This window comes from Mustela erminea, chromosome 13, assembly GCF_009829155.1.
Source record: "Mustela erminea isolate mMusErm1 chromosome 13, mMusErm1.Pri, whole genome shotgun sequence".
NCBI classification, from domain to species: Eukaryota; Metazoa; Chordata; class Mammalia; order Carnivora; family Mustelidae; genus Mustela; species Mustela erminea.
Window position 1 is genome coordinate 36,010,815 of NC_045626.1, and position 25,497 is coordinate 36,036,311.

Consider the following 25,497-nt stretch of genomic DNA (forward strand, 5'->3'; position numbering starts at 1 on the left):
AGGCAACTAGATCAGGAACAGACCATTTTAATCCAAACTAGCACTTGAGCTGATCTGAGGTTTAGTTTCAGTCTTCGTAAATTTTCTCTATTTCTGGTCAGCTAGTTTGAGGTTGGGGTTCAGTCTTTATAAAGTTGGCCTATTTCTGGCAAGCCATTTCTCCTAGGATATAGTCCTCCAGGATTGCTGACTAAAGTGGGAGGTATTTATAAGCATGGGTGTTTCCAGGATCTCTCCACCTTTGTGAGCCCTGAACTCTCATTTTTATCTCCTTAGCATCATTAGACTGTTTACAGCTCTGTTCAGCCATTCACCCTCTCAGCTGGGCTGCTTACGAATCAACCATTTTTATTTGGGAGGGGTCTCAGAGATTAGACATTAACGTATGAAAAATTAAGTTTGAGATGGTACTGACTTTTTCAGATTTAGTCTTTAGATTGCTTTCTAATAACATACACACCAAAAACCTAGAACCAGGATGGAGAACTCATCCAAAATAAATAAATAAAATAATAATACCATACATGTGAAGCAAAGAAAAGTAAAAAAGAAAAGTCTGAGCAGGTGTTAGAAAAGGCAATGGCAATGACTGCTGGGGATACAGAGATGACTGAGAGCAGGATCCAACCCAATGAGTGTTCTTCCCTCAGGGAGAAGGAATTCAAACACATTCTCCTAATCTAAAAAGGAAAACCTGAGACAGGTAGAGACCCATCACTGGGAAGACAAGCAGGAGGATGGTGACTTCTGGCCACCGTCGGCAGAGCAGCCTCCATGTAAGGGGACAACATCTATCTGAGCCAGTCCCTGGAAATGGGGAGGACTTGGGGAACCGGAAATAGCTGAGCACCGGTGTTGGGGTGCAGAGCATGGCTCAGTCCAAGATGAGCTCAGACATGGTTGGAGGCAGCTGCATGAAACCCATTTATCTCCTGCATCTCAAACCTACCTTCACAAGGATATAGAGCTTGAGCACCACAGGAGGAGGCTGTGTCCCATCACCAGCTTCTCTAGTTCTCTGCAGGGACCAGGGTCTGCGCAGTAATGTGGATCTAGAAAGAAGGAATACTGCGAAGGGACAAGAAATGGCTGGTGGACCGATGGATCGGGGACGGTGGGAGGGAAGGCAGGCTCAGTTCAGGTTGTGGAGGGCCATGACTGTCAAGTAAAGAATATACTTCTTTATATTACTTGGGCCTTTATATTTACTTTGGCCTTTGGCCTCCAGATCCAAAGCACAGCTCTTCTAAGCAAACCAACTTTCTGCTCTCCACTCCGCTCAGCACAGTTGTCTCACGAGCACCATGGCCAAGGCCACAAAAGGTGGGATGTCAGCAACAGCACGCCAAGCAGATGGGAAGCAAAATTTAGAACACGAAGTCCAGCAACGGGGCACACTGTCAAATTCCTCCCTTAGCACCATGGCAAAGACAAGAAAATAAAATAAAAGCCTGCACTGGATGGGATTGTCTGTAAGGCAAGATTGCAGATAATGAGGAGGTTTCAGAGAGCAAAATGCAGCCCTTGCTGGTTTGGGGGGGGTCACAGCATCCAGCCTCAGGCATATCCGACACCTTTCCCCATGCCTTCTAGCACCCCCAGAGGTGTGGTCAGGAGAAGCAAAACTCTTGATACCAGCAGCGGAGGACGCAGCTTCGCCATTGGGCTCAGTGCCTGGTTTCCATCCAAGACTCGAAACAGACTGATTGCATTTCTCGATTTGCTTGAAAGCCTTGCAGCTTGACCACAGCTCTGCTGATCGGCAGTATTTTTTTTTTTTTAAGATTTTATTTATTTATTTATTTGACAGAGAGAGATCACAGTAGACAGAGAGGCAGGCAGAGAGAGAGAGAAAGGGAAGCAGGTTCCCTGCTGAGCAGAGAGCCCGATGCGGGACTCGATCCCAGGACCCCGAGATCATGACCTGAGCCGAAGGCAGCGGCTTAACCCACTGAGCCACGCAGGCACCCCAGGACGTATTATTATGACCATGATTACGGATACACCAAATCCTGGTTCAAAGGCCAGAACCTAGGCCTGGCATCCCAGGCTCTGCCCCACCAGGCCTGGCTCATCCCCGGCCCCTCTCCAAGCCTCCAACCTCCTCTCTGCTTTCCCACCCACCTACACTCACATCTCCTTTCCATACGGGACTATATCTTTCCACCGTCTTGGGGCCACCCCGGCCACATGGGTCCCAGTCAGGGAATCCTAAGCCAGTGATAACACAAGAAAGAGAAGCAGCGGCAGAGGCCTCCCTTTCCCTGAGTGGGCCTAGCACCATGCTAAATATTTTCCAAATGTCATTTCATTTGGAACCACCCTCTAAAAAAGAGCACTATAATTATATATGTAGAAGCTGAAACTCCGAGAGATTGCAAGCATGTCTATGGGCCCCAAAGCCCTGCTTTAAAGCACGGTGCTGCAGGGAGGCCCAAAGGAGCATTCACAAGGGTAACCACGTCGCCTGGGGGCAGGGGGCAGGGGGCAGGTTGCAGCGCCCAGCGGCAGCATCTGGCATTTTCCAGGCAGCGCTAAGAGCCAGTGGAATGGATGAGTGAGTGAACACCAGACCCGACCACTGAAGACGAGGACGACCTGCCAGGAAAAGGAACAGCGGGGTGGGAGGGTGGTGGGAAGGCAGAAGCAAAAGCAGGAAAGCTTGAAGCAGCCAGGAATGTGAGGGACTAGGGCAGCCGTGTTGCTGAAGCGTAAAATGGGAGATAGAGAATGAGGGAGCAGTCTGGACAAAGGCGACCTGCCAGGCCCCTGGAGGTACACAGGCCCCCAGGCGATGGTGATGACCAGTAACTGAAGGGAAGGATGGGTTGGGCCCTGCAGCTCTAATGCATTGTGCCTGACCCCAAACCCACCAACTCCCCCATGACACCTGCTCTTCCTTTCAGGCGCACAGGCTCCAGGAGAGCCCCAGCTCCCGACTGGGGCCTCGGCTCCACCTTCCCCTTCCTCCACCCCCCACACAGCTGTAAGCGGGGCCCAACCCAGGATGCAGCAGTGAAGAAAGCAAGCACGATTTGCTGTCCTCCGAGAGCCCCCAAGGATGTCTTTTTCTCTCTCTCTCTCTGCCACCCTCTCAGGAGGAAGCAGTGTGTCCCCAGGTCCGTGGTGGAAGGTGGGCCGGCTTCTGGCCACCCGGCTCTTTCCTCTTCAAGGATGGAGCCGTGCAGCCCCACCAACCCCCCCCCCTCACCTGTCCTCAGGACCCTGGCATCCACTCACAACCATCCCCGCCCCCACGTCTGCCACCCTCTTAGAAGAACCCCCACCTCAATGGCCTAGCACCTCCTCAGCAAGAAAGAGGGGAGAGGAGCCACGCTTACGCTGGGTCCCTTTTACCAACCACCAAAAACTCCCATCCAGAAAGTTGGCAAAGTCACATTCTTTTGCTTTTTTGTTATTGTTATTTGGTGGCGGGCAGAGGGAGAGGGAGAAAATTCCAAGCGGCCTCCACGCCCAGCACAGAGCACCACACGGGGCTTGATCTCACAGCACTGAGATCATGACCTGAGCTGAAATCCGGTGTTGAACGCTTAACCCACTGAGCCACCCAGGTGCCCCTCACATTCAAACACCGCCAAGAGACAGAGTCCCAGAGGCGGGAGGCTCTGCCGCTGCATGTGGGCAACGTGAATGGCAAGGCTTCCCTGTTGCTCTGGCTCTCCCACCCGAGGGAGCCTCTGAGAGCCCACGGTGTCACCCGTAGCCCTGCACCACTCCTCGTGGCTCACGGACACAGGAAACAGAAAGCCCATTCCCCTGCCCTTTGGGTGACAAGCTGCCCTCCCAGCACATGCACCACGTGCCACTCAATGGTCAGGCAGGTTGCAGGACGGGTGGACAGCCCGAGCTCTGCTCCGGGCACTGGGCCGTTGCCAGGGGAGGGCTGTTTGGTCCAGGGACTGGTGGCCACTGTTTGACTTAAGCTTCGGGGGAAGCAACAGCTCTGTAGATTCTGGAAGTGTGATAATATTAACGAAGGCTAGCGGCAGCCCCATTCTCAGAGAGCCCCAGCCGGGAGTGGAAAGACAGGGACAGTAGCCCACAGCCCCATTATCCAGAAACAGTGGCCTGAGCAGGTCCAGGTCCCCTCTTCTCCCCTTGTGCACACCCACAGCAGGGAGCCCCCATGGCTAAGGGTACCTGCCTGCCCTCCCAGAGGCCACACGTGGGAGCACTACATTTCGGGACACCCCCAGGAGCAGGGACAGGCTCCCACATGCTATGTGTAGAGCGTGGACTCGCACCACCTCCCACTGGACACCTGGAGACACCTGCCCACTGGCACCCAAGGGAGCGGCCACGCCAAACCCCACAGCTGGAAACAAGTCTCCCGACGCGTCTCTGCAGGTAAGAAAGACCACCGGCTGTCTGTATGTGCAAAAAACGGATCAGAAGATCTAGAGAGGAGCTGGAGGCAGGGACCTCAGTGGTCCAGTCCAGCTTTCTCATTCTGCAGATGAAGATGGAGGCCAAGAGAGCCCAGCGCAGATCACCGAGCACAGGATGCCCCTGCTACTTTGTTTTCTTACCTCTCTCTCTGCCATCTCTGCACTAGAACAGACGCTCCAAGAAGGTCAGGATGTTTGCCTGTTCTGCGCGATGTTGTTTCTGCAGCGCTTGAAATGGAGCCTGGCCCACAGCAGCATGCAGTAAAAGCGGGGCTACCATAGCGGATAACCCACGGTCATGAGCGACATGCCGTGAGGACATCACACCACTTCCCAACTCACTGCCAGTTCTTGGCCCAGAAGGATTCCCAGGATCCTCCCCTAAAGTTTCCCTACAGGGAGCCGTGCTGCAGAATGATAGGGTGTCAAGGTGGGGGAGGGGAGGTTAGTGTGGTTGGCCATATCAGGTCCGTCCCCAATCCATTGATTACTCGGACCTTAGATAAACTAGTTGGAAACACTAATGACATCCAAGGCCATTCAATCAACGATGACCAACCATTAGGACAAAATGCACTGTAGGATATGCAGACAGCTCTGTAATCCGAGAGAGCTGACCCTCTCCCCGTCAGACGGGTTTTCAGCCCCGGTGACCCGTGCAGGAGAAGGAGAGCAACACCACGCTGGGGTGAAGAGCTGAAGTGTGGCCGAGCCCTTGCGAAGGGGGCCTGCTCTCTCCCACACGAGAAGGGGGAAGCGGAGCCTGGGCCCGGGACTGCAGCGGGCCAGACCTGTGCTTGCCCCGTCATAGATTCCTCCTGCTTCGGCAAGCACTCGTCACCAGACAAGCACAGCCCAGAATAATGAATTTTAACCTGATTAGACTTTGCAGAACTGCATTCACTGATTTAGTGGTACTCGTATGTTCTGTTTCAGGGACCAGGCAGGCCAGGGAACTTCTGGGAAATGAAAGCAATGGCTCTCCCAGAGTGCGGGGGAAGAAAAGAGGCTTACAGACACCGGAGCCCTGAGACACAAAGAACCCTTGGCCAGTGAGGGCCCCTCCTCTCCCTTCCCGCTTCTCAGCCTAGGATTAGCCCTTGTCTTTCCTGTGGCAGCCTCACCCGCAGCCCGGGGGGTGGGGTTGGGGGTTGACCAGACACTGCATGGAGAGAGCTGCCACTTTGGGGCCTGGCAGGTCACAGCACTGGGGGACAGCTCACCAAGGACAAGACAGGAAACACACACCAAATCAGGAAGCCAAAGCCATGTTTCCCAAAGTCAGGGTGACGGTAGGAGTAGGGAGGAGGGCCGAGCACTGCTGGTGTTCGCTGGGACATCGCAGATCAGAGGGGCTTCCAGGCAGGCCGGGCACGGAGCAGGAGCTAATGAGGCACATATGTCAGCACAGACAGGTTCTGGGCTTTCATTTAATCCTCCCTGCCCGCTGACCTCAGGCCAGGCCTTAACCCAAGCGCCGTTCCCAAACACAAACGTTAGAAACAAAACTCAAAATCTCAGGATACACAAGAGGTTAACCCCACATCCCCTCAGAAGACCCTCCCCCCCCCCCACCGACTTTCTTCTAAAAGGGGAGCCTGAATTCTGGACGAATGAGAGAACCAAGAGGCTCAGTGTCAGTTGGATGTATCAGAGGGAGAAGGCGTCAGTCATTGGAGGCAGAATCAGGAAAAGAGAGCTCTTGAGTGCCCAGGGACATGGGCAGAGACCAGGAAACCGAGAGAGAAAGAGAAAGAGAGAAAGGACGAGACTGACTTCTTGGGGAGGCAACCAAAGGACATTGTCCTAAACATTTTGACAGAAACCAAAAAGATTGATGAAACTGAATATAGGCCAATCACAATTACCTGTGTAAGCACAGCCCCCTGTCTACCCATGGGTGACATTCAAAAGCTCACCATGACTTGGTGTCTGCAACTCTGAATGCATTTTTCATAGAAATAAAGCGATACCTATGGTGAGGCTCTCAGGCCAGCCTGTCACAGTTGCGGCCTATAAACGCTTGGCAACAAGGCCCAGGCTTTTTTCTTCTTCAATTTCCAAGTGCAATGCAGGGAACCCGACAGAGAGCAAAAATTCAAATGGATGTAGGGCGACTGAAAGGCTTCTGTGAGCATCAGGCCTGATTTCACCTTTCACTCCCTTGTTTATTCCTAGAGGAGCACCGGCGTCCTCAGTTGTTACAGATCCTTAGAGAATCACACTGAACTCCCCCTATTTAGGCGTTTACCTGATTTATGTACTAAGATATCCTAAGGAAACTAAGTATCCCCAGTAACCCCACAGAATAGAGAGAGAGCTAAAAGGAGGGCCCTGCTTGTGCATTCCAGGCAGGTCTCCAGGCTGGGAGCTTCATTTAGTCAAGGACACATGGAATGTTCAAGAAACCTGACGAAGGGGGGTTCTCCACTGAGGGCCACCTTGAGGTCTTCGCAACCTTCCGGACCCTGAGCTCCCTTAGTAAAGAGAAGGTGAAACTCATTAAAACCAGATCTTTGGGCATCTGGATGGCCCAGTCCACTAAGCATCCAAATCTCGGTTTCAGCTCAGGTCATGATCTCGTGGGTTGTGAGATCAAGTCCGGCATAGGGCTCCATACTCAGTGGAGAGTCTGCTTGAGGATTAGCTCCCTCTGTGCCTCCCCCCACTCATGCCTACACACACATTCTCTCACTCTCAAATAAATAAATCTTTAAAAAAGAAAACAGGGGACGCCTGGGTGGCTCAGTGGTTTAAAGCCTCTGCCTTCGGCTCAGATTATCATCCCAGGGTCCTAGGTTCAAGCCCTGCGGCGGGCTCTCTGCTCAGCAGAGGGCCTGCTTCGTCCTCTCTCTCTGCCTGCCTCTCTGATGACTTGTGATCTCTGTCTGTCAAAGAAATAAATAAAATCTTTAAAAAACAAACAAACAAACAAATCGTTAACACTCTCACCTCTGGACTTCTTAAGGGTTTAGCCTCTCCCCACTGATCCCACCACCACCCCTTCACTTTAGATGGGTCTCTTCTCTGACTCGCTAGAGGAAGAAAGCCACAGCCGTCCGGCCACCTACCCACCATGGCTCACTTCATCTCTGTGATGATCCAAGTGCATTTTTCATACTCTGAGACCCTCCAAGGCTGCCTGCTGCTTCACTGATTTATGGTATTTTGCCAGCTGAGAGAATTTCTGATGATCTGTGCCCCATGGGGTTTGAAAAAATGGTCCCCACACAGTTCTGTCACAGGCACTGTCCCCTTGTAAAGTCGTGGAAAGGAGGGTACAGAGTGAGTGGCGGGTGACGTCACAGCTCAGGGTGAGGAGGCTACAGTGGGACCTCAGGGCTTCGCCTCACGTTCATCCCTAGCAGGGCCTCTGATGACGGAAGAATAAGGAATTGTAAGATACCTACTGACAATGATATTTACATGAATGGTCTTTTCTCTGGGCAGGGTTTGGAAAGGTTCTTCTACTCTGAAGTTTAAAGACTCGAATAACAAATTCTTCCGACAAAGAGTAATTTGCCTAATAAGTACAAAACCCCTGACAGGCCTGCCAAGGAGAGTGCCAGGTCATTCTCTGCCAGAAAAGCAATCCCACTTCTAGGTATTTATCCTAGAAAACTGAAAACGTATGTTCACACAATATCTCTACACGAACGTTTACGGCAGAAAAGGCAGTAGGACATACGGACTATGCCATGAGCCTCCCAATCAAATGCTTATAGCAGCCTTATTTGTAATCATCAAACACTGGAAATAACACAAATGCCCTTCAAGGACTGAATGAATGACCAAACTGATACATCCACACAATGTAATGCCACTCAGCATTAGCAAGGCATGAAGTGTCGAAACACACAACTTAGATGGATCTCAAGGGCATTATGAAGAGTGAAAGAAGCCAGTCTCTGATGGCTGCATGCTAAATGATTCTTTATATTATCTTCCAGAAAACATAAAACTATAGGGAGAGAGAACAGACCTGTGGTTACCAGGAGTCAGGGCTGAGGGGAAAGTCTGATGACGAATGGACAGCCTTAGGGAATTCTTCAAGTTGCTGGAGCGCTCCCGTATCCTCTAGTAGTTATGAGAACTTCTACCTATGTCCAAACTCCTAGGATTGCACACCAAAAATCAAGGCGATTTATAAATGTATAAATGTGTATAAATGTCTTTTTAAGAAGTTCATAAATCTTTGACACCTCGCACCATGGGACACTGGTGTCTTGAACACTGGCCAGGCTTGCTGACTTGCTCAGACCCATAGAGGACCAATGAGAGGGACAGAAAAAGGGAGATAGCACCCCCCTGGGCTCCGTCTAGAACCCTGAGCGGCTATGGAAGAAGTCCACTACCTGAAAGCCACGACACGAGAGACCCGTGGAGAGACCAGAGAGAGAACAAGACCAGAAAGATAACAAGAGCCGCCTCAGGAGTGCCCAGCTCCCTGCATCTGTCCAGCCCAGGAACCGAAGCAGCCATGGTCTGGCTGCACCCTCATGACAGACCCCGAGCCAGAACCACCCGGCACGATCTCCCAAATTCCTGGTCCGAGGAAACTGGGAGCGAGAACGCAAACATGTGAAGCAACTATGCTTCAGAGGGATTTGTTCGCAGCTGTGGGTAACTAATAAAGGACACTTTTTGAACAACTGCCACGTGACAGACACTTTCTCACACATTATCTTGCTTGCTTTTCCTTCATTTCACCATTTGCTGGGCACTTTCCATAGGCCAGGGGACTATCTACGGAATGGGGCAAGAAGTGCCAAGAGCCAACAGAATCACCCTCATGGGAGGGCTGAGAGATGGCGGCCAGAGCCAGGGAGAGGCTGTTGGTTTGGGCAGCTCGCCACATAGGGTCTGTTCCTCACAGAGGCACTGTGGGTCTGTGGGAAGATAAGAAGATCCGATCTCGACCCTGTGCACGTCCGGCATCCGTGGGACATCCCACGGGAGCTATCCACAGGCCATTGGATCGTTGCCCTCAGGACCAGACAGAATGCTGGGCTAGAAAAAAGAACGAGGGGGTTATCAGCAAGCTCTGGGAGCCACCCAGGAAACACGGTCATCTGTGAGGAGAAGGCATGGTCTTGGGACAAAGCCCTGAGAAAGGCCAACACTCAAAGGGCAGGAGGACACTGAGGGCTGAGAAGGAAGAAAGGGGAAGGGGAAACTGTCACTATCGAACTCAGAACAGCCGCACTCCTCCGAGGGGATGACCAGAACCAGCAAGCGCTACCAAGAGGTTAAATGAGATAAAGACAGAAAACCATCCCCTGCATTAAAGGACGAGCACCTTAGCAAGGGCAGTTTCACCGGGGGGGGGGGGGGGGGGGGGGTGTGGTGGGGGGTGGGGTAACAAGAATGGAACAGGAGGGAGAACGAGGTAAAACAGCAGAGCCCGCACGAGGTCTAAGATGCATGGCCGTGAAGCCTGACTGTGGCCAGGGAGGAGGGTTTTCTGGATGACCAAAGCCTCAGACCACCCCTTGCTAAAGCGACAATCCCCAAGGGAAGCCTCGGCTTCACGGCGGTCTGCGGTCACAGGTTTAGTGGGGGGTGAGGGACAGGAAACAGGTCCCCACCCCAGGGCAGCTGGGGCTAGAGCTGCTAATGCAATGGTAGGATCCTTTGTTGTTTTTGTCCACACAGCCCTGTAAGGGAGGAGGCTATTGGTCCAAGGTTTTCAGAGAGGGACTATGGAAGGCACAGACTGGGCTGGAGTGGTCACCCGCTGTGATTTTGCTGACCCTGGTTTCCTTTGTTTTTTATTTTTTTACTGTGCAGGCCCTCCCAGAGTCTGACGCTGAGAAGACACTGCATAAACGTTGGAGAAAGAGGGGAAGGAGGGAAAGTCCCTGAAAAGGGTCATCTCAGCCCTCGACTGACACTTGCACTCACTGGGAATAGCAGTGACCAGGGCCGTGGGCAGCGGGAGACTCCGCCCTCCAGGCCCAGGCCAGGCCCATCCTGTGGCTTGTCCCCAGCCATCCTCCTCCTCCCACAGTCTTATTAGTGGCTTTTCAGGGACTGCCTGTCCATCACTCTCCTTTCTTCTCTTACCCGTTTCTTGCTCTCCCCTTTTCTTGGTAATCATTTCCCCTTCTCAGATTTCCATTTTTCTCTCCTCTTCCCATCCTTTCCCCTTATGTTTTCATTACATGGAACAGAAGTAACTTCTCAAACGGTTTTGTGCTCACTGACCACAGCCCAGTGTGCCAGCCCGGCCCCTCCGCCCACCCTCGTGGGTCTCCCTTTCCACATCGGGGACTGTTCTCACTTGCCCAGAGCCATCCAGACCTGACCCCCACCCCCTTCCGGTCCCATCCACGTCTCACCTTTCCGTTCATCTACTCAAGCCTTCCCACTCTCACCAGGAGGCTTTCTGGAATGCGAGCCCACGTCGATTTTTCCCACTTCTGACATCTCCATAGCCCTGGCCGCCTACGTCACATGTAGACGTGAGTCATATGCTGCCTGTCCATTGTTACTTCATTCTTTGTTGTGTCTATGACTGATTTCCCCAACCAATCTTAAGCATAAAGGAGATGGCTTTCATGGCCTGAGATCAGGGGCTTGACAGAAAGAAAGCTTCCCACTTAACCAAGCTCTGCTCGGCAGCTCTCAGAGAAATAATCACCAACCGGTTACACAGAACATCTATGAACTCAGCCGAATCTCCTCCTGTTCGTAGGCACTCTACACATGGGTGTCCACCTATGCTCCCCATGCTTATCTCTGACAGACTGAGGATGATGCTGAGAGTCCCCACTGAACAGAGAGTTGGGGACCTGGAGGACAGAAGACGTGGGACCACAGTTCTAGGGCTGCCATCCACTGAGGGGCTGTTCCTGGGCATCAGTCAGGAAGCCAACCTGATTTTAGTTCTCTTAACTCAGAGATGGAGCCTAAATGACCCATCTCACCCCCTTCTGGGGTTGTGTGAGGATCAGCCAGCAAACCTATGTCCCCATGCCTTGTAAACTGCACAGACACGCCGCGGTTCTATTACAGGCAAATTCAGCGATGAATCACTGTCCACAAAAATGCACCCAGTTCTGGGAACAAAAAACTACTCATATCCTTGACTATTGTTCTGGACAGGAAGGCCAGAGCTCTTCTTTCCTGCGCCCAAACACCCGGTGCTATGGACCTTGAATGGAGGACCCCCAGAAGGGCTGGATAACCTCTCCCACAACCAGGCACTGGCCACCCAGACACTAGCCCCTCAGGTAGCACCAGGTCCTGCAGAAGCCAGGGGGTTGGTGATTTCTGGAAGCTGTGATCAGGAGCCAGCCGGAGCGCTCCTGCAGCCTGAAATGGTGATCTGATATGGCCAACGGGTAATATATCCCTGTGAGCCGAGTGTCATCACCTGAAATAAAACCTATCCACAACCTCCGCGGCTGGCAGAGGGCTGAAGCTTCCTGTGTGGAAAGAAGGGTGGCTGGACTCTCCCGACAGTACTCCAATCTCCCAGACCCACCTTCTTCCGGGGGCTTCCCGCTAACCACAGCAGCAGCGGCCTCCCCAGCTTCAGCGACCCTGGCCCTCACACATGCTCACAACTCTCCTCGCCCTCCCCATGGCTCAGCCTGGGCAGGAACAGTAAGCAAGGCCGTGAGGAAGGCCAGGAACCGGGCAAACAGGGACATCTGGCCCATGAGGCAGTGCTGCTTCTCCATCTCGCACGACAGGCCTCAAACTGGACCCCTTGGAGGAGTCCTCACCACCCCATGCAGCGGAGACCTAGCCTCGTCCCCACCCTTGAGCCCCAACAGGAGATGCCCCTGACGGGATGGTGGGCCTTCTTTTGCCAATCCCGGGCTTCCTCTCTGAGATCCTAGCACAGACCCAGTGTGGAAAAGGCCAGAAAACAAGGTTTCTATGCATGGAAGAACTGGTTGTCCCTCACTCACCTGCCATTTGTGGGGACGTTGTAACACGCAAACCAGGTTCTCAGACCAGGGATCTGAGGAGGGATCTTGAAAAGTGAAGTCTACTCAATTCTTGTAATCGTCATGATGGAAATACATACGGTACTTTTCCACTGAACATTCATTCAAATATTCAAAAATTATGTATTAGGGCTTATTATGTGTCAGGCACTGTGCTAGGAACCCTGAACTAGGGAACTAGGAAGGTAAGTTAAACACACTTCACGCTCCGGAAGGGTTACACCCGGTGGGGAGATGGACACACGGTGCCATGGGTGAGGGGGCGCATGGAGCACAGTCCGCCTGGGTCTGGGGGCAGCTGGAGGACTGAAAAGGCAGGCCAAGTGGAGGCAAGAACGAGAGGCCAGGTCACAGAGAACCCTGAGTGTCCCTGTGAAGGGCTGGGACTTCCCCCCCCCCCCCCGTAAATAGTGGCAGCCACCAGAGCAAAGGAGGAGGAGGCAGGGAACAGGGTGGGGGACGGATCAGAGAGCTGTTTTCCAGAGCCGGAGTCCAAAGGAGAGCCAAGAAGACTCAGGAATGGAGAGGAGGGGCCTGGGTGCGAGCAGAGGAATCCAGTCTGACTCAGTTCTCGTGGCGCGTTTGTAACGAGTAAGATGAAGAAGAGCCATGGGAGCCGGTCTGGGAGAAGGAAGTTACTCGTTCCATTCTTGACATTTCTTTGCTACATTTCCGTATGTACAATTTGATGATTCATGTGGGTTGTTATGGACTGAATATGTCTCCCCCAAATGCGTATTTTGAAGCCCTAACTCCCAGTGTGTCGTATCAGGAGGTAGAGCCTTTGGGAGGTAATTAGGTTTAGATGAGGGTGGGGCCCCATGGTGGGATTATAAGATTACCCTTGTAAGAAAAGGAAGTTAAAGGTAGGAAACCACAAAAACAAAAGAAAGAAGGAAGGAAGGAAGGAGAGAGGGGAGGGAAGGAGGGAGAAAGGAAAGGGAAAAGGAAGGGAAAAGGGTGAAGGAAGGAATGGAAAAGGGGGGAAGGGGAGGGGGAGAAGAGGGAAAAGGAAGTGAGAGAGGAGGGGGAGACACCAGAGCTTTCTGTCTCTGCTGTGTGAGAACACAGCAGGAAGGTGGTTCTCTATCTGCAAGCCAGAAGGGAGGACCTCACCAAGAACCAAATCTGCCGGCACCTTGATCTTGGACTTCCAGCCTCCAAAACTATTGAGAAAATAAATGTCTGCTGCTTAAGCCCCCCAATCTATATGGCATTTTGTTATAACCGCCTGCACGAGAATATGAGTTATTTTAATAGCTACCTGATAATCTGTCCATAATAAAACATAATATATTTAATATCTCCCTTGTCATGGAACATTGAGGTTTTGTTTAGCTCTTCATTATTAATATAATCCTTGAATATCTTTATACATATAGTATTTCTGTATTTTTATCTGTCTCTTCAAATAATTCTTGTAAGGGGGGTCCTGGGTCAAAACCAATTATTTTTATAATTTGTATGTGTTGCCAAGTCTCTAGAAAGAGGTGGAGTCACTGACTACCCCACCTGCAGCATCCAGGCTCCTCAGTTTTCTGGAAGCATTAGCATCTAATGAGATGTATCTTTGTCTTAGGAACACAGTACTGTTACTTGTATGCATACAATGTAACAGTTCTAAGTTTAGCTTTGACTTTTAAAGTATAGTCATGATTTTGTCCCTCAAAATAGGGAAAGGCAATGGGATACATACATTTACATAATTTACAAAGGGTTCAACAGTCTTCTCTGAGTCCCACCGGGTGGTAGTTCCTCTCAGTCGTGATGCGAACTGCCATATCCAGACAAGGTCACCCAGGAGCTGGGCTTCACCACTTGGTGAAGCCTAGCTCTTCCCCAGTCCTCCAACGTGTCTACCAACCTTCTTCTTAAAATGGAGGCAATAGCTGCCATCTAAGATAAATTCTTCCCCTTTCTTCTCAGCGACTAAACCCCTAGGAATTCATCTTAAGAAAATAATCAGACATAAGCACAAGGATTTTCTTGCTGCAAGCATGTATATTACAGCTTTATCTGTGTTTTTATATTGGCAACTACTAAACAGCCAATGCCTCGTTCACTCCTGCATTCATTTAATGAGTATTTATTAAGCACCAAGCACGGGACAAATAATAAAATAACAAATAACAAAAGAGACTGAGCCCTTTCCCTCACAGAGCAGGGGAGCAATGCTTCCATGGACCACAGCATGGGCACAGAATGGATCACTATGCTGTCATTAAAGAGGATTAATGGCTTGGGAACGTATTCGTAATGTTACAGTTTAAAATGCCTAGCTATTAAAAGCCTGATAAGACACAAAGTGGTAAGAGTGATTGGGTCCCTTCCGGTGGTGAGAAGAGTGGTTTTTATTTTTTTCACTGTGCTTTTCTGCAGTTTCCAAATTTACCCATGTGCTCCTTCTGTGCTGGGAACAGATGCTCTGTTAGTTTCACGTGGGTAGACTCCTTGCCTCTTGGTCTTTTTTCTCCTTGAATCCAGCTTTGCTAATGGTAACCTCTCCCCAGCAACATCACTCTGGATTCCAAACATGCAGTTTAAGTTCACAACCAGGTGGAAACAAGTCTGAAGACAGTTTAGGGTACCAAGCATACAGAGACCAATACAGATAATATTGACTCAGGTAAGGAACACAGACCATATTTCTCCACATTAACATGACAGGAAAGAAGCTTTTTACTTCCACCATGACAGGGGAAAGGGACAAGTTTGATCCTTCCAGCATCCCCTTCTAGGCACTATCCGCAGGTCACAGCTCACTCCATTTACCAACCCCTGCAGTCACGGCCCTTTGGGCTTATCCATCCTATTTCTACCCTCTTAGGCAGAGTCAGCCAATAAATTATCCAGACCCATCTCCATCCCCATCTGTGAAGCTATGAAAACCCACTTCTAAAAGTGAAAATCAGGCACAAATAAAGAATAAATTCTAACAAAAAGAGCTCAAAAATGGAAAAGGCTGCCCATGAAGGGAGAAGAAACTAGTCCCTCTCATTCTAGAACACGTAGGCCAGAGGTTTTACAGAAGGACCTTCTGCATGGAAAGAGTTGGAATGAGACCACTCTTCCTTCCCTCCAGCTCTGAATGTTATGGTAATGTGCTCATTCAACAACCACTTACTGGATATGTACTTTGTGCCAGGCACTGTTCTAGGCTCTAGGGCTACATCAGTAAACCAAACTGACCATAAAACCGGCCAACCAACCTAACCTTCATGAACCAATGGGTCAGCTACTCAAGGGCTTTGGAGTTGACCTTGAAGGACAGGGGGTGAGGGAGGTTTGGAGCAGAAGAGTAATATTCTCTCTCTCTCTTTCCTCTTTTTTTTTTTTAAGTTTTATTTTACTTGAAAGAGAGTGTAAGCAGGGGGAGGGACAAGCAGACTCCCTGCCGAGCATGGAGCCCAAGGCAGGGCACCTTCCCAGGGTGCTGAGATCATGACCTGAGCTGAAGACAGACACTTAACCAACTGAGCCACCCGGGTGCCCCACTCTCTTCCCTCTTGAATGAGTCACACAGGCCTGTTTGGTAGGGTTTCCTTCAAAATCCATTAAAGGGACCCTCTTTCACCTTTTTTCCTATTAATGTCTATGTTGCAAGGCAAGAAGAGAACATCCATACCACCAGATGTCAAGATGTATGTACTGTGAACCACAGTCAGTCAGCCAGTGGGGCGTTAGCACGAGAACACACAGCTAGACAATGGAGCAGACAGCCCAGCAACGCCTACTCTGAGCCTGTGGGTCAGGATGGCACTGCTGAAGACTGGGCTCCAAGCCCCCCAACTCTCCCGGGACTGGGGTATCATCAACCTCTGTCTTCAGTCGGCTGCTCTCCCAGGGAGCCCCGCGCCCCTGCCCCTCGGCTGCCCACAGCCTCCCTGGTGAAATCAGAGAACCAGACAGAAGTCCCCGCATAACTGTTCACAAGGCTTGAAAGCTAGGTTTGTGGGGTGCAGCAAACTTAACAATATTGAATTTCATTTAATTAAATTACAGTAGGGGAGGGGAAGGAAGCATTGTCGCAGTCAGCTGTCTCAGAGCCAACACCATCACACGCGTGTGTTCACGAGTCATGAGGGGCTCACCTTTGACTCTGGATTGATAATTATCATGCGGGGAGGACTGGGGAAGGTGAAATCATAGGGAAAACAAAGCAAGTACTAAAGCGGTATAAAATGTAAGTGCTATAAACTCCTTTAGTCAAAACTCTGGCCAGTATGAACAGGCAAAGTGAATGGCTGGAGTACCGTGTGTGACGCCAACTTAGCCAGAAGGACCCTCCTCCTCATTCTCTCCCCCAAGCACCCAATCAGAAGACGGCGGGCGGGGGGGGGGGTGGGGGGACACCTGGGTTGCTCAGTGGGTTAAAGCTTCTGCCTTCAGCTCAGGTCATGATCCCAGGGTCCTGGGATTGAGCCCCACATCGGGCTCTCTGCTCAGTGGGGAGCCTGCTTCCTCCTCTCTCTCTCTGCCTGCCTCTCTGCCTACTTGTGATCTGTCAAATAAATAAATAAAAATCTTTAAAAAAAAAGAAGAAGAAGAAGAAGAAGAAGAACAGTCGGAAGTTGCGTCTGCTACATCTTCCATTCTGAGAACTTCAGAATAATACTTGGTGTGTCCTGTGCACTCTGGTGGGGACCTAGCATTCCATTCAGCGCCACGATACCAGTGCCCGAAGAACCAGAAGAGCCTAATCAATAACAAGAAAGTCTCCTTCTGCGTTTTCTTCTTTCTGAGAATGTTAAAAATACTTGATGAGGTAATCAACAAATCCATTTTTCTGTGTCCCTTTAGCTAAATCTAAGAGTGTTGTGCTATATTGAATGGCAAGCTATTTAACATTTTCCCTTTTTCCCAATGTGTTCACAATTTTGAGACTTTTTTTCCTGATATTAAGTTCTAAACATTCCCCCTTAGAGTTCAAAATTTTGATTTCTGGTTACAAATCTAAGCTGCGAAGAGGAAGCATGTCTCTGAGTTGTAAAAAGACACAATGTAATACCATTTGTTACTATGTGGCTCTAAAAATAGATCAACTTCTGGTATATAATTTTGCTCATGCATGGTAATCTATTTTTTTTTAAATGATCTATCTTCCCCCCCTCACCAATAACTCATCCATAAATGGTTTAACCTGCCCATAGAAATCAAAAGCTGCCTGTCAGAGTGCCAACATGCACCAACTCACATTTTCAAATACATGACAGCATCACTGCTGTCTTCTGCATTCTGGGTGATTCTCCTGAGGCAAACTCAAGGTGGTGGTAGAGGAAATCAAGACCTCGAGTGTGGTCAAGAGAGCAAGTCACAGGCTCTACCAGCCACTGGGAAACTGAGGGCCGTTATACCAGTATCATTAATTATAGCCTGAGCAACATCTCAGCTTAGTGATAAAAACTGGAGGGCATCTACTGAAACTACTCATATAAATTCTCCACCTTAACCCTTCCTTTACCAAACCGAGAGTCTGTGAGATGGATGTTTGCTGAGCTGGCTTCATCATAAGAATGGACAGAGCCTAGAAAGAAATCCTAAACATAACAAGACTGATGTCCTACACTTGTTTTTCAAAGATCCTAAGGAGAATGCAACCATCAGGATGGGAAGAAAAATACCAGTGGAAGCACAACAGCAAATTTGCTGACGACTGGCCTCAGCCATAGTGAACACACCCAGGATACCCGTGACACTTAATGAAAGGACTCGGATCCCAAAAGGAACACTGGAACTCATAACCTAATTTTTTAGCTCTTTTATTTAAAAAGTTCAACATATACAAAAGTATAGAAAACAGTATAATGACCTCCTCATACACCGATAATCCAACTTGGACTCACGGTCTGTCTTACTCCCCCGTAAACTCATCCACCTACTTTCCCCTCATCCAGGATTATTTTGAAGCAAATTCCAGACATCCTATAATTTCATCTGTAAATATTTCAGTATGTATCTCTGAAAAATACAAACTTGCCTTTAAATATAACCACAATATTGTTATCATGCTTTAATATTTAATATCAAATTAATTTGTTATTTTTATTAATTTAAATTTAATAAACTTTAATATCAAATAGTCATTATTCAAGTTTTCTCGATGACTTCAAATATTTATTTAACCATGTGTTTGTTTGAATTAGTATCCAATGAGAGCCATACATTGTAATTGGTTGTTGATATATCTCTTAAATCTCTTTGAATCTAAGTTTCCCTTCTTTTTTTTTTCTTTGCAGTTTAATTTTTGGAGAGACTATAATTGCCCACAATCTGGATTTTGCTGATTGCACCCCTGTGGTAAGGTTTAACATTCATTGTAACTTAATTTTCCCCATTCTTTCTTACTTACTTCAGAACAAGATCCAAAAACACTTCCCAATAAAATTGCCAGAAAGGCAAAAACAAAAACAAAAAGCAGTCTGCTTGTCTCTGTAAAGGAGCTGACGACACTGACAAGCCCAAGACTCTGAAAATGTCCCTGCTTCGAAAGCCAGGTTACACTGGGGACATTCCAGAGCGGGCCACAGGCACCAGGGGCATCACCAGGAGGGTGCCAGGAGCGGCGACTGGAAGAGGGCAGAGAAGTTTGCCGAATGTTCAAAGTTTCCTCTGCACAGAGGAATAAACCCTGGAGGAGAAAGAAGGCTGGGGGAGGGGTGCTCAGCGGCAGTCTCAGCATGTTAATCAGTTTTAAATCTGCTACCATTAAGAACTAACATTTCAGAGTCCGCAGGGGGAGGGTGGAGGCAGGCAGTCCTGTTGTTTTCCAGAGGGACCCAGGTTGGACACTGAGGACAAAAGGCACAGACTCACAAAGCTTCCTCACTGGACGAACTTACCCGAGCACAACCATTTAAGTCACAGCCCGGTGACAGGCAGCGGTGGAGTGGGAAGGCAACGTAGTCGGCCCCTCCCCCACCTGCGCTTCCCCCAGCACAGAAAGCATGTGCTCTGCTGGCTTTCTAATAATGGGACACAGTTGGCTACAGGCTTTGGAGTTAAAAAAAAAAAAAAAAGAAGAAGAAGACGACGACGACTTGACCTTAAATCTCAGCTCCTTCACTTAAAAGCAGTGTGGCCTCAGATAACCTCCTTAGCCTCCCCGTGCCTCAGTTTCCCCATCTGTTACCTGGGGATACTATTGTCCACCTGCTAGAGCTGTTATGGGGATGAATGAAGTTATGCGTGGGGGCCTACTGTGTAGTGCCCAGCACACTCCCATTACACGCCTCCTTCCCCTACCCCCCAAAGATTTCTGCCAGTCCCTTCCAACCCAGATCCTTGCAGGGGGTCTTGACAGCACCTGCGGGACGTCTGGCTGGGTTACTGATGCCGTCTGTGGCCATGCATGAAGCAAAGCCAGCTGACCCGTAAAGAGTTCAATCCCATGATCCTGATCTCAATAGCCCAGCTCCAACCAACTGAGCTAATTAAGGTAGAATCAGATTCAACTCGGCTGGCACAGAGATGCTCTTAGCAGTTCATACAACATTCTTCAAACAGTTTTGTCCTAAGATGCTCTGTGACACAACACACTTGCCAACTTTACCAGTGATCTCATCTTTTAAAAATCTGAATGTAATGTAGCAAACAGATATGTCCCTTAAGAGGATTAAGGTGGAAATTCATTACAGCAATAATACCAGTGGATTTGTGTTCTATAACTAACACCAATCAATCAACTTAGCACGCGCCATCTTAGCACTAGTTAGCTTCAAGAGAAACATGGCAGAACTGAACAGCCAGGTCTTCTCCCTCTAGGAATTTATCTGCAACAGGGGAGACAAATCAGAGTCCCACCGAGTGAGAGGCTGACCTAAATGACCTCAAATAATCCATGCCACTTCTAGTGTAGTGTGCACAGGAATCACCAAAGCATGTTGGAAAAGAACTTTGGCAAATGGACAGGCTGCCTGGAAGGAAGACATCCAACACATAAAACGGAGTCATTAAGAGCTCAGACTGGTGTCAGATGCCACCTCTGAAACTTCCCATTCATGTGACCAGGGGAATTCCGTCTGCTCTGGGTTTCTTCTGCTATGACATGCAACAGTACCAGTACTTAGGTGATCCCTGGACATGGCGAGATGGTGCAAGTCTAGGACGCTCCTTGTCTCAGGCAAGTCCCTAGAACATGGTCACTACTATCACTCCATTCTGTCTAGTCCACAAAAGGCACCGAAACATCTCCTGAACTAAATTATGGTCTTAATTGCCATTTTAACAGGTAGACTAGTTGTCTCTTTTTTTTGTAAAAATATTCTCCATTTCGACTTTTTGCTATCAAAAGGAAACAAGAATCCTTAGCCTTTTGTATCAATCAATCCAAACACATTTAAATTTTGAAAGGCCTATGACTTACTATTTCTACTGTATAGATTTTTCTAAATTAGAAGTCCTATAATTATAATTCTCTAAAACACTAAACCAGAAATAAACACCTACTTAAGCAACCTTTGAGAACAAAAGGCCTTACCTAGGCCAGACAGAACATATAACCACCAAAACAAACATCTCCCCAGTGAAAATACAGCATCTGTTTTGACCTTTTCGTTATCAAACTCATCATTAACTTAATTATCTTCCCTGGAACTACTAGCAGCTTGGGGGGGAAAATGAAGATAAAGCATAGTAAGCATAATATGTCATTTTGTCCAAGATGATACTAGTTAAATAAACAACTAACTTCTTAAGGAGTTAGCAGACATGATCTAAATTAATATATCATTAAGTTGAGAAAAGATGCACATGGGGCACCTGGGTCCCAGTTAGTTAAGCATCTACCTTTGGCTCAGGTCATGATCTCAGGTCCTGGGATACAGCCTTGAGTAGAGCGCTCTGCTCAGCGGAGAGTCTGTTCTCCTTCTCCCTCTGCTCATACCCCTTCCCCACCACCGGTGCGGGAATGCGCGCTCTCTCTCTCTCTCTCTCTCTCTCATTCACTCTCTCAAATAAATAAAATCTTTAAAAAGAAAAGAAAAAATGCATAGACTCCAGTTTGGGCTGGGAAAGACCTATGAGGTTATCTATCCAGTTCACAGATTCCCAGCACAGGAGAATGCTAGGAGGGCGGCTATAAAAATGAGAACCCGCCACAGGTCCTTCCAGATGCTGCTTACGCAGGTGTGTTCACTCAGTGACCATGCCTCCAGCTGCTCACCTGTGCCCTGCACACTTTTCTGTCTGCGTGATCTACTTCAAGCAACAAAAGTTTACTAACCCCGGAGAGTTGCTTGTGCTGGACGGCTGGGTACACCGAGGGTGTCTGCATGTCCCACGGTCACACTTCTCCCTCCTGTCCATCGCACAGATGGTCCTGACCCAAGAACTCCCCATCTTGCCAAGGCCAGGCCCAACCTGGGAGAAGTGTTCCCTGTGGTGTGGGCAGCCTTACTCACAGCAGGGCCTGGAGTGACAGTCTGCCCCCTCCCTTACCAAGAGCTAATTCACAGCAGGGTTGGTAACTATCTGTTCCTCCACTCAGGTGAACTCTACCAGCCCAGGAATTCTGCCTCAGGGCTCTTACTCATGCTTGTAACATTCACCTGCCCCAGGCCAAAAAGTACCTGGCACACAAAAGTGATTTGGCAAGCTCCCCAGGTTAATGGGATGAGCCCCCAGGAGGTGCTGCTTCTATCCACAGCCACACGGCTGGTCCAGGGAGCAGAGCAGCCCCAAGAGGGGGCCTCAAGACACTCAGGCCTGGCTTGAATCTCAGCTCTCGACTCCCAGCAGAGAAACTAGGTTACTTCATTGCTCTCAGCCTCAGTTTCCTCATCTGCAAAATAGGAATCGTAAAAGCATCCCCTTCACAGAGGCATGTGGCATTCAGTGAGACCGTGCGCTCACATCCCTAGCGATGTGACATAGGATGTATACTGATACGGCCGTGATCAAAATTCTTGAGCTCTCTCTCACAGGGGATCATCCGACTTTAAGATTCCCTGTTAGAAACTAACACGCATCTTCAAACATGAATGTATACCTAGGCACATAAATGCCCTGAGTTCCGTTTTACAGAACCCTGGCTAATAGTACCAGCCAATCACTCAGCTCTAGATGTGAAAACAATGCCAAACATCTGAATATACTGTAGGGGTCTTTGAGCAAAAGATGCTGGAGTAAGTCTGGCTGGCTGCCAAGACAAGGAGTCAAGGGGTTCTATGGGATACCTTCTGACTCTGCTTATTCTGCAGAGGACACCTCAGAAAGTTCTGTGAGCCAGTGCAATTTCAGTGCTGTGGCTCCTGGGGGCGGGAGGGGTGGTGGTGCAGAAAGCTGACACTGGAGCATCAGGATTTCCTCCTACCAGACCAGACCAGGGACACTGGATCAAGACTATGGGGCTATTCCAGGGAAACATAAAAATGTACTTCAGCCTCCAGCTTGAAAGGTCAACCTATGTATATAGGGTTTGAAATCCAAGAAAACCACTTCAAGGTCATAGGACCACAATTATGAGCCTTCTGTGGTTTCAACAAAAGATCACTGTAATCAGAGATCATAATGAATGGAATATCGTGATGCCAAAAAAAGCCCTTTGAAAACTTTTAACTCAATCTACTGATTAGATTGAGACCCAAATAATTCACAAAAGTGGTTCTGATAAACTGAATTCACAATACATCATTCTGTCCCTCCATTTCCTAATCCAACCTGCTTTTATGACCAAAGAGACTCCTTCAAACGGTGACGTCCATTCTGCACCAACATGAAGAGAATGAGATAGAACTGCCCCATTTCTCACCCCTGAAAACAGGTAACTAATTAAGTAGGGAAGTAAAGCACTGAAACACTACGAATAGAGGGAGAAAAAAGGCACTGCCAAAGTTCACCATTTCCACATACAATCTCCCTCTCTTCCAAGGCAGGTGAACATCATACAGAAATCTAAAGAATTTTGAAAAATCAATTTTGTTCTTTTTGGTATCAAGGGTTATCTCTTCCAAATATTTATCAATGTTGATCTTCAAAGAATAAATCATCTCCAAGCTTTGATATGAACCCTAAGCAAAAAAAAAAAAAAAAAAAAAAAAAAAAAAATGTGCTGGGAGGTAATTCTCAAGGTGCAATCTGTTTGAGTAGGAGGAAGGGTTTACTTGGGTAACCAAATGGCTAGCTTTCAATGCCTGGCTCTTTACAACACACACTTTGCAAGAGGCCTGTCCTCCTGCAAAGGGTTAAAAAAGAAGAAGAAGAAAAGAAGAAAAAAGCCTCTATCGGGTGGACTGAGAAGCCATTCTTCCCAGGGGACACTCATTTCGGGCTGCGAGGCTCAGGCTTTGTGCGCGCGCCGCCCCTCCGCGCCCCCGCCCCTCCTCCCACAGCGACTGCTCCTCTAAGGTTCCCAAGGCCACCTGCTTCTCGGGAGAAAAGGGGACTACTCGGAGCGCTATCTCAGTGCGCAGTGGGCGTCCCCGGCGATGCCCCGCGGGGGGAGGAGGAGGAGGAGGTGTCCCCTGGGAAGCGTGCTTTGTCGCGAGGGTCGCGCGGCCGCCCGCAGCAGCCCCAGAGGCCTGAGAGGTTTAGACCTGAGTCCCGGGGGCCCCGGTTCTTTCCGCGCGCAGCTCAGCGTCGGCCCAGGTGGCAGGGCCGACCTCCGGCTTCCAGCTCCACCCCGCCCACCCAGCAGAGCTAACGGCCCCGAGCCCGGGAACCTTCTCCATCCAGCCTCGGGCCGGCGCGGCACCTGCTCGGCCCCGCCCGCTCTGGGCCGGAGCGCGGGGCTGTCCTCCTCTCACGCCCGGGAGATCCCGCGCCAGCCGGCGGATGCCGGGGGCCCCTCTGCCCAACGGGGAGGGGGGAGGTCTGCCTTTGGGCGCCTGTCCCGCGGGGGGGGGACCGCGCCTACCGCAGCCTGCCCGCTGCGCCCCCACCCCCGCGCGCTCCGCAGCAGGGGCTGCGTCCAGAAAACCCAGCCTGGACCGGTCGGCCGTACCTTGTGCGGCGCCCTCAGCAGCCGGTGGACCCCGGCCAGCTGGGTGCCGAGCGCTAGGTCCTCGCGAAACGTGAACAGCGGCGGCCGGCTGGGCTCGGGGAAGTTGGTGCTGTTGAAAGGGTCCGTGTCGTCCAAGAACTGCACCCGGCAAGCCAGCGTGGCCATGATGCATCCCTGCCCCTTGGGGCGCGGGCGCCGAGATCGGCGGGGCCGCGGGCCGGAAAGCCGGGGTCACACAGCGAGCAGGGGAGGCCGCGGCCGCCGCTCGCTGGCTCGCGGGCTCGCAGGCTCCAGCGCGCCCGGCTGCAGCCCGGGCTCCGGCCGCGGGGGGCGGGGCGGGGGCGGGGCCCACGGGCCCCTGTGTCCCCTCCTTCCCCGGCTCCTCCCCTCCTCCGGCCCCCAGCGCCCGGCCGCACTGCCCCGACCCGTGGGACCTGCCGCGGGAAAGGGAAAGGGAGAACGGCTCGCGCGGCTTCCGCAGCCCTGCGCCAAGTCCGCTGCGGGCAGCGGCGGGGCGGGGATCCCCCTCGGGCTGACTCCGGCAGCACAGGCACCGCTTGGGCCGCCCGCTGCACGTGCGCCGCTCGGCGTAGGGAGCACCCGCGGAGCTGTACCCCTCCGAGCTCGGGGAACTGGAGGGAATCGCCATCCTGTCTTCCGCATCGGGGAGAGGGCTTAACGCCTTCCAGATGAAGGAGGCGGCGCTGGGTTTCTGCTCCCTAGATTTGAAAACCCCCAGCTGGGCACCAGCAGGCGAGGGAGCCGGCCCTCGGCAGCAAGCGGGGTGGTGGCAGTCACCCAGGCAAGGGTGACCGGGAGGTTTCTTTGGGAGAAGGAAGCTTAAAGGAAGAAAGGTGAGCCGGGGAACACAGGCAGCTCCTAAGAAACAATTCCAGGGGGTGCTAGGAGAGACGACTGGGGGACTGCAGGTTCTGCCCCAGGACCCCAGCGCCGTGCATGACACCGGGGCCACCTGGTGGGCGCTGGTTGACCCTCTGTATCACTGCAGCCTAACTGGAGCTGCGGACGAGGTCACCGAATTGCGGAGGGGCGGCGGAGGCTTAGAGACCTGCTTGCTACCGAGGAACGTGGAAGCAAATGTTGCAGCCTGCCCGCAGCGGCCAGGCCGGCGCCCCGGGACGACACCTCTCCGCCTCCTGCTCTCGTCGTTGCTCGCGGGCGACCCCCT

At 50.5% G+C, this 25,497-nt stretch overlaps 1 protein-coding gene across 10 annotated transcripts in view; it reads right to left on the minus strand.

Moving 5' to 3' along the window:
• The window catches only part of FHOD3 (formin homology 2 domain containing 3), a 461,736-nt gene extending 437,263 nt beyond the window's left edge, over positions 1–24,473 (minus strand). For all 10 annotated transcript variants that reach the window (XM_032310983.1, XM_032310980.1, XM_032310982.1 and 7 more), the window contains exon 1: positions 24,309–24,473. In XM_032310983.1, coding sequence (XP_032166874.1) covers positions 24,309–24,473 — 165 coding nt within the window. The remainder of the gene's footprint in view (positions 1–24,308) is intronic.
• Between the last annotated feature and the right edge of the window lie 1,024 nt (positions 24,474–25,497).